Genomic DNA, 9958 nt, shown 5'->3' with positions numbered 1-9958 from the left:
TGTAGGTATTCTAACAGTTGCAGTCCTTATTCCTTGTATTGCAATTTTAACACGCTACTAAAGTAACATGTAATACAATATTACGACTGGTAGCCTCGAATAATGTAAGATGATAGTGTATCGAACCTGCGACTCTCCGGTACGTAATGTATCTCCCAGGACAATATTGAAATTTTATACTAATACCCTTCGTTGATTAAGGACAATTGCGGTTATAAGAATCGTAGTTTTTTCTATTTATTTTATTATGGAAATCTATAGTTAGACATTTTAATACTTAATAGTATAAGTAAACACCAGTGTAAGGTAGGTAAACATAGAAAATGGCGTAAAAAGATAAAGTAGTACAGTACGGAAAATCTCTTGTATTACTTTTTTTAAATCGACGGGACCAACTAACGAGGTTTGATAGGGTTTTGTTTAATTTCTAACATTATTTTTGGAACAAGCAGAGATAATATGTGTCAAAACAAATGTGATTACGGTCAGTTCTGACAATTTGTACTGAATAGACGAAGTTATCAGTTAAACTGAGCGTCTGTAGCGAGCATTACGCACCGCAGTAAGGATGAAAAGTTTCAACGTGATTATGTATTCGTATTATTAAATAATACTGATATAAACAGGTTACCGAAACTCGACTCGTCTACCAAGTTTGGCACCAGTACCTGTCAATACTTCCATTAAAGTTATTGTAAATTTATGTTGATAGCTTTAATTTGATGAACTATAAAAGTTAAATTAAGAATTCGTATAGATCTTGGCTCTTTGATTCTATTTAATATCAAAGAATTTAAGTAAAGTTGCAAAAATAACATAAACCTTTTTGGTTTCCACTAACTAATTTAGACTAATCTCCAAGACTTCAGGTTCAAAGACTAAAAGAAATCATTGACGTATTACTGCAGTTTTCATTATCGTAGACACATGGAAGAATGTAGATTGCTAAACACTTCTGTTAAAAATACGCTAATTCATTCAAACAACCAGTACAAAGCAACAACGTGCCTCGACTGTACATCGTAGTTTAGATCTAGGACAGTGGGTTTCCCAATCATATCTCAGTTTTCCGCGTCTCTTAACAACCACCAAACAATGGAGCAGTTAGCTTAAAAAGGATAAACTTTACGAGTATTGTTTATCGTAGGAGGGGGGCGGTGTGCCCGAACGAAGCATCGACTCGACTACCGCGCAGTGGATTTTCTGAAGGCTGTGGTGCGGGCCGCATGCCAACGCTACGTTCGACCTCGCACGACCCTATTAATACAAGACACATCGTCTATCACTCATAGTCCACTCTGTAATCCCAAACATGCAGTTCCTCCTGTTGTGTGTGTGCCTTTCGGTGGCTGCGGCTCCTACCCTTTCAACGCCTATCCCTGCTGACGGCTTCGTGTTCCCAGATGCTGTGAGAAATCAGCGAAAACTGGAACCGATTACTCCACCCGTTCTACCGGTATTAGAACATTTGGAGCGAGATCCAAGTACGCTGCTTCCTGGTGAAGGCACCAAACGAGTGTCCGGAACTCCGAGGCCTCGGTTTGGATTTGGAGGCGGGTTCAACGTGGCTCCGACTGGGAACGGCGGTCTGTCTGCAAGTGTGAGCAGCAGTGCCAGTGGTGCCGGTATCAGCCACTCGGCGTCTCAGTCGTTCTCGTTTGGATTCAATGAAGGTTTCAGCGCATCGCACTCAGCGAGTCAAGCCTCGTCCTTTAATGGATTTGGAAGGTCAGTATTATAATTTCATATTCAAATCAGGTATTGTTTTAACCTTTAACAGATTACAGAGTTTACCGATTAAATTCTAATTACAAAATTTCGTAAGTGGTTCAGTAATTTGGAAAAAAATATTGACATTCACAAGAGCATTATTTAATATTGAAGATAAGATAGATTTAGCATTCTCATGAAACAGACTTTAGTTCTTTTTTAACATTTTCGTCTAATAAATATTAGACGAAAATGTTTGAATTTAGTAGGGCTTAATCTGGGCGTAACATAATTTCATCTTTAGTTATGTTTCCTGGCTAACGAATATAGATTGTTATTCAAACTCCAAACCAAAGTATCGATAGTTTATGAATACTAGAAAATGTCAAAATATAGACTATTACTTCTAAGTCATCCCATGCTGTCTGTAATCAAAACATTGACTATCATCAAAAGGTAAACTAGGTAAAGAAAAGTTTAGACTCAAATCATCTGCCAGGCAATTTTAAGATGTCATCTTCATGTGTGGTAAATAGTACTGCGCCAACTCTCCATAGGGACAGAAAGACGATGTCTGGTAAATTCCATCCAAAATAACTTAAGTACAAATGTAGCAAACAACTTGAAACAACAACAACAACTTGAATTTACTTGCTTAACCATAATGATGTACATGGATTTTTGTGTTTATTCAAATATTGACTTTGCTTTGTTGACACGAGCGTTCACGGCTACTTATGTGTATTCATAATGATCTTCTGGTATATAAAAATATTACGATGTTTAAAGCCTATCGCTTACTAATATAATAAATGCGCAAGTTCGTTAGGTTGGATAGATGGATGTTTTCTAGAATTTGTAGCCTAAACTGCTGTACGGATATTTGGCACAGATATAGAACATACTCCGGAAGAACACGTAGGCTACTTATTAGTATTTTTTTTAATTCCGCGTGTTGGAATCTCGAGCGTGTAGTGTGTAAAAATAAATAGTACATTGACATCTGCTATGAAAAGAAAATACATAACAGATATCTCTTAGTAATATCATCATCAACTTGCCTTATTCCTTTTAGAGGGTCGGCACAGTATGTGCTGCTCTTCCATACATCTCTATCAGCCGTCATATCTGAATTCACTCCCTTTTTAAGCATATCCTCTTTCACACAATCCATCCATACTTTCTTCGGTCTTCCTCTACCTTTGTAGCCATGTGCATTTAATCTTGACACTTTTTGGTTTATGTCCCCATAGTCTCGTAGCATAATATAATAAAATATGATAATAAACGTTTTGATTCTGAGATGTCTCCTGATAGTTCACTTTAATGGTTACGTACATTCATCTCTGTGTCTTTCTTTACTCGTAACTCGAATCCGGATGCAAGCCAGTTCTGAGTGTCCGTGTTAACTAAAAGTAAATTAAAAAAAACAACATCCGGGATTTTTAAAATCTTGAACTTTTTGCTATATAATTGCCCGAACCTTTCTCTTTATATAGATCAAGGATCAGTTTCAGTGGAAAATATATAACAAATTGATGGCTCGGCCGTAAACCAACGTATGTTTGAAACTCAAATTATGCAAGACACCCTTTAAACAGTAATACGATTATTTACGACATATTAAATAGAAAATTCAATAATCAACCGAAATGTACAGTTACTCCTCATTCTAACGTTATTTTCAAATTCACACAGAAATATATTGTTAAGTTAATTAAAAAAACACAAATTAAAGTGTAAATTACAAAATTGTGACTTACGTTAGTCTACATAGAAATCATTAAAATTTTATTGCAGTTCGGACAAATGTTAGGGTCTATAAATTTCGATACTTTTAATACTCTCTGTCTAAATTATAAAGATCAAAAATTTCAAGTATGTTTCCATTCAAAATAAACTCGTGAGACGGATTTTATTGACAAGTTAAATGGAATTGTGGTCAAAGATCCCATTACTCTATCAGAAATAAAAGAAAAAATACATCTAAATATTTATAGCTATTATTTAAGTCGCATAAATAACAGTTTCGATAAAAGTTTTCGCTAATTAAAAGCATTACAAGGTCAGTGATCCGTTTTACCGGTTCAAAAAACAAGAATTAAACCAACGCTTCCTATTTCATTAATACTGAATTGATTGGTAAAAATAATTACTAAGATGGTTATACAAAAAATATAGGGTTATCTTGGTTGAATGGATCCGAGACTATTATTTTTTAATAAAAAATTAATATTTATTAAATTCTAATCGCAATTTATAGAATGCTTCCTGTTAAGTAAAGGTTACTATGAATCCGAACTGCTAACTTGTCTACCTTACATTGTCACATTTCTCCTTGAATTAATATATTAAACCTTTTAATAAAGATCGACTTGTTAGTAGCATATTTATAATAATATATAGAATAGTATACGTCCAAGCAACTGGATTTATTACCAATCAATATTAGTTAACCTTTCAATAAGAGATTCGGTAAACTTTTGTCGATCCATTTATGTATTTTCGCCGTTATATTTGATGACCGATGTCACATATTTATCATGTGACAAAAAATACCAATAAAAACAAGATATTCTTAATTATTTCTGGTCAAAGGATCAAAATTGATTATGAAACAGCTACTTTTAAATTTACATACGTCTTACAAATTAAAAATGTTTTAAAACCTCACTCAAGTACCCAAATAACTTATTGACATCTCTTACCATGACATACATCTGCCTTGAAACATTGCTGTCGCATTTCTTCCAAAGAGAGTAAGAGGGAAGGCAACATACTTATTATAATAATAATGATTTCAGCTTCAGCGGCAGTCAGGCGAGCAGCCAGGCTGCGTCATTCAGCGGAGCTGGTGGCTCCCTGTCGGGCTCAGCAGCCGCTGCAGCTGCGCAGGGCGGGAGCTTCGGCAGCCAGAGCACATCCTCGGCTTTCGGCTTCAATTCACTCAACGATGGATTTCCTCGACCACAAGTAAGTATGCGAACCTAAGGTTTAAGTAGTTCAAATGCATACTGAATATCAATTTTGGATTGTCCCGTCATATCTGATGGTCATACTAGTTATGGTTGCATCTGGAGTAGAAGATCTTAACGTACTTCTGACCAAAGACTTAAAATTTGGAGGATGATTGGTCTTTTACTTGGTCGCTACATCTTGTCAAGTGGAAGAATTATTTCCTTGCTCCCTTAATTTATATCTTATATTTCTTTGAAACTATAGTTTTATTGAGAAGTCATAATTAAAAAAGAGTTATATTTTTTTGTATTTACATGATTTATAAAGAAATTTAAACCTATTATCCATTTTTTATCTCGTTATCGTAACATTTAAGATGAACTAATGACGTAACTTATCTACATCCTTGTGACGTAATCAGTTATCACAATCGTAAAACACATCCGTTTATGAAATTATATTCGACCCGCCCACGAACCCGGCTCCAAAATGAATTTATATCCTTGTTATGGAAAATCCGCTTGTTATGCTATTGGCACACTCAAGTTATTTATACTTTCAGACATCATAACTCAGAACCTTTTGCTAGAATTATTGCCATGATATCATCTTGGAAGTTTATTTGATAAAATCAAACAACTCTATACTTTACTTACCTTTAACAAACATAAAAAACCTTTATATAGGATGTTGAAATTCTAGGTACTATTAAATTAGATTTAAAAGTTACACGAAAAGTCACTGATACTATAAATAATTGTTAAGATCTTCTATAGGAATGAGTTATAACTCATTCCGTTATTATTATTATTATTTAATACAGAAAGCATAAAAACACGCCTATTATTAATAGGAACTGTGACAAGATCTTATTATATTTTTATTTCGTACATATTTCTATAAAAACATTACTATCGAGTTTATGCAATTTCTTCTTCGTGTTTCGATGATGACGTAAGTTGTACGTGCGTAATTAATTATTGTTTACACATAAGTACTTGAGAAACGAATAACTTAAGATTAAGTTATATAACATTACGTATACTTATCTCACACTAGCTTTCGCCCGCGACTACGACCGCGTGGAATTTAAAAAATAACCTATACGCTCTTCCAGACTATTCTATACATCTATGCCAAATTTCATCAAGATCCGTTCAGCTGTTTAGGCTACAAACTCTAACAGACATCCATCTCTTCCTTATGTGCGTCTCCTCCGTCAATGAAGGGTAGGCAACGCATCTGGATGTTTATGGGCAGCGGTCGCTTTTCATTTCGGTGGATTCAGGTGGCCGCTTGTTCGTTTGCCACCTTATATTATAAAAAAATCTAAACTAACTTTCGCATTTATAATGTTAGTAAGATAAGTTCTTTATTAAATTTTCGTTTAACCTCATTTGGTATTATTTTTTGTTACGTGCAACTAAAACAACTTTAAATACGAAGCCTACTTGGAGAGACATTTTGTGTATCTTTATGTTGGAAAGACTTTTTGTTGTGATGTCGCAATCATGAAACCATTTTACATTCAAGTCGCTGAATTAATTTAAATTTACAGGTATTACAATATAAACAACAATGATAATTTAAAAATACTCTTTTCTTATATTCCAGGCATCCTTTGGCGAAAATCTTCTTGATATAAGACACCGTGGCGTGCCCAACTTCCCCTTCCCCAATCTGCTCGCTAGAAACAGGGGTTCCGGAGCGGCAGCTTTCAGAACTCTGAACGGACCCACCAGTAGGAACGGAGACGACTTCTTAGCTGTACTAGTTTCTAATTAAAATTACGAATCGAAATGTTTGAAATGGAGATAAGAACAATAGCCAGTTACTGATTGGCCTATTTTGACAGATAAATTTATGGATCACTAGCCTTCGCGACTCCATAAGCGTGGAATTTAAAAAAAAAACAAAAGCTGGTAGCCTGTTTGTTCTTTCAGGCTATGCTCTACAAATGTTATCGAGACACTTTCAGCAGTTTAGCTGCAAACTCTAACAAACATATATCCATCTAAACATTCGCATTTATAATATTAGGGAGATTGTTGTTATATTTGAATTTATAATTAATGGATAGAGTCCATTTTACTTCTTACTAATATTATAAATGCGAAAGTTTAGAGAAATGGATGTTTGTCAGAGTTTGTAGCCTAAACAGCTGAAAGGAGGTCGATGAAATTTGGCATAGATGTACAGAATAGTATGGAAGAACACATAGGCTGCTTTTGTTTTTTTTTAAATTTCGCATGGACGAAGACCCTGGCGTAAGATAGTTGTCTAATATTCACAAAATAATACAGAATTCTTAATCTAATTATTGACTATGTTTCACATTATTTTTTTATGTTTTGTAATTGTCGGAATGGGTCTTTTACAATGCGGCAAGTATAAGAGATGTATGAGAATTGATTAGTATAATTTTGATACGAGTTACCAAAATAGTTTTAAATTACAATCAATGTCAGTCAATAACGGATTAAAGCTCTCTAGAAAGAATTTATATGTAACTAGTAACTAGATAGCATATTTACATACTGTTTTAATAATGGAGATGTAATTATGTACACTATTTGAAGTAGTCCTTGTATGCCTTAAATGTGTTTCAAATGAAAACGAAACCTTGAAAAGTAAAGTAACGAACAATTAGCGAAACAAAACACAATCTTCATGGACACTTCAAACGACGCGAAAACTATTGCAGCACATTTGCATGTATGAAGATTGTTTTGAATAATCCAAGTTGCGTTAAACAAATTATTGTCTTAGAGTTTTTAAACTTTTGAATTTCAATCTATATTTAGCACCTGCCTCAGCTTTCACAATATATAATGTGTTTGTTTCGATGTTATTGCAGCGACTGAGATTCTATTTATTACTAGTCATTAAGGCTTATAAAATAAAATGATAATTAAAAACAAAATGATTTTTATTGTTTATTTTATTTAGTGTCTTAGCCCCAAATATTTAAATAATTGGAAACTCTAGAAACACGTACTTACCATAGTTGTTTGTACTGATTAGTGTAACTAATCATTGTGAATTTCCAATTATACTAATTTTAATACCATTTCTACAAGAAATTTATAAAAACTCTACAGGATAATCTTTTCAATTGATTTTCTAATCTTAATCGTCAAAATTGTTCATTTCGTTTAAATTTCAGAAAGCCACAATGGAACGGATACTGGAAGTATACACTCGAAAAACAGTATCCTTGTTGCTTCCAATATCCATCCTACAAACCGAAATATTTGCTTTTATAAAATTTACAGGCGTTAAAAGTAAACCTTTTGTACTCTTTGTTATAATTTTGTGTTACGTAGCTATTATCTATGCGGAAATACTATTCTGTCCATTTGGAATGAAACACGATGTTTGCAAAGATTTGAATTTCTGCCTGACAAGCACTTAGGCTAAAGTGACCCTTAGATGGGAGTACGTGTTTATTTTTAAGAATATTCGTTTTATATTTCGAAAGCGAGCATTGATAGTCTAGCCATAGCATAATACAAGGTGGCAAACGAGCAAGCGGCCTGAACTGAATCCACCGAAATGAAAAGCGACCGCTGCCCATAATCATCCGCAATTGCAGATGCGTTGCCTACCCTTAATTGACGGAGGAGGAGACTCACATCAAGAGGACATTTCCCCTTCACATACGTCTCCTACACTGTCAAATCCACTTTTCCTTTCCATCCTTCCCTCTTAAGAAAACGGTGGAAAGGTAATGGGACAAAAATTAGGCCTCCGGCACCACACACATCAGCCGAAACGCGGAATTCCACTTGACACCTGTTTTCTGTGTGGTCGTGGTATTACACCGGGCGAGCTGGCCCATTCCTGCGAAGATGTTAAAGCGGGCTCTACCACTGTTTTTAAAATGCAATTATCTTACTAGGATTCAACCCAACATAAAACACAATAGGCGTACAAAAGTTGATGATTATCACAGTTGCAAAGATAAGGTTCCACTGCTTTTTTTTTGTCATTCACCATCGCTGTTTTTTAATTTTTTTACGGCATAATATCAACACTAATTTGTAATATTATCAGATAATATCTTTGTCACATAAAGGTTATGCATATTTTTCCTGATAAAAAACAAAGATGAACGTATTAACCATTACGCAATCGTTCAAAAAAACTACAAGGCGATCATGTCTTATAGAACAATTGACAGGCTCATTGAAGACCCAGGATATTCCGATGACTCACGAAGAACCGACACGATGTTGATGTTTTAAAATTCGCCGCTGTTCGGATTACAAATGGCCCTTAAGCTGGGCCATTGCCAGATTTGATGGAATACATTTAGTATATGACTGTTGGGGCGTCCCAAAATTTGAATATACCAAATATTCTTCGTTCATTGTTTATTTCATACTTTAAAAACCTTTGATATTTTTAATTAAAAGAGAGTAAGTATGTATAAACCAAACAAAAGCGATTTTTAGTTCTATCTCCAGATTCTTCTGTGTTTGTCGCCTTGTATTATATTATAATTTATTTCAAATAAGTTTTGATGTGTAATATTTTTAATTATACTGTCGGCAATATGGTAAAGTTCTTGTTAGTTTCATTAAAGAAATATACAGTACTTAATTGCACTCGTAATTTTTTAACTCCGGAATTCAACAAGCTTCCTATAGACATAACCTTGGCTATACAATCTTAGACTGTATTTAAAAGTTGTTTATCTTTGTTACATCAGAAGATATATGAAGAGGAAAACAATGTTAAAATATAACAAGCCTACAGATTAAATACAATATCAGATCTCCCACAGACTCAGAAATATTTACAAGAAATATAATAAATTTGTTAGAAGTAGCATAATTAAACACAAAACAGTTAAGGTTATGTTAGAGACTGGGTCAGATAAACTTAAGATGGCGACATCAAGTTGTTAACTCATTTGTATTCTAATTTTAAACACTGCTTAATGCACTATGATATTATTAAATGCCTGTCATGTTAATATAGAAGAAGCAACCTTTGGAAATAATTCAATTCCATATAAACGTAAAACCCGTAACGGTATAACTTTTTTTTTAAATGGCAACAGTCGTGAACTGGACATAAATGAATTTTAATTTTCGTACACATCAAGTTCGTCGTACGTCAGAGAAGTTGGACATTCGAGTTTTATAAAGCATATATATCTCGTGTTGTAGTGAAAAAAGTTTTTATTTAATAAGTAACAATGATAGGGGATTTATTAATAGTGTTAATTACATGTCTATTAATAATTATCGTTAGCGGATGGACTGTATTTCCCTTACCGAAT

At 33.9% G+C, this 9958-nt stretch overlaps 1 protein-coding gene across 1 annotated transcript; it reads left to right on the top strand.

Moving 5' to 3' along the window:
- The first annotated feature begins 1171 nt into the window (after positions 1 to 1171).
- Positions 1172 to 6581, top strand: LOC106111787. Its single transcript, XM_013293937.1, has 3 exons — positions 1172 to 1728; positions 4515 to 4683; positions 6283 to 6581. The coding sequence occupies exons 1-3, from the start codon at positions 1313 to 1315 to the stop codon at positions 6451 to 6453; spliced, it is 756 nt and encodes a 251-aa protein (XP_013149391.1). The 5' UTR covers positions 1172 to 1312; the 3' UTR covers positions 6454 to 6581.
- The last annotated feature ends 3377 nt before the right edge of the window (positions 6582 to 9958 follow it).

Source organism: Papilio polytes, unplaced genomic scaffold, assembly GCF_000836215.1.
Source record: "Papilio polytes unplaced genomic scaffold, Ppol_1.0 DF824146.1, whole genome shotgun sequence".
Classification (NCBI taxonomy): domain Eukaryota; kingdom Metazoa; phylum Arthropoda; class Insecta; order Lepidoptera; family Papilionidae; genus Papilio; species Papilio polytes.
This window is presented reverse-complemented; position numbering and strand designations above follow the sequence as displayed.

Coding starts and splice junctions, on each gene's coding strand:
- LOC106111787 (XM_013293937.1), top strand. CDS start 1,313: ATGCAGTTCCTCCTGTTGTGTGTGTGCCTTTCGGTGGCTGCGGCTCCT. Junction 1,729..4,514: donor TCCTTTAATGGATTTGGAAG/GTCAGTATTATA, acceptor TAATGATTTCAG/CTTCAGCGGCAGTCAGGCGA. Junction 4,684..6,282: donor ATGGATTTCCTCGACCACAA/GTAAGTATGCGA, acceptor CTTATATTCCAG/GCATCCTTTGGCGAAAATCT.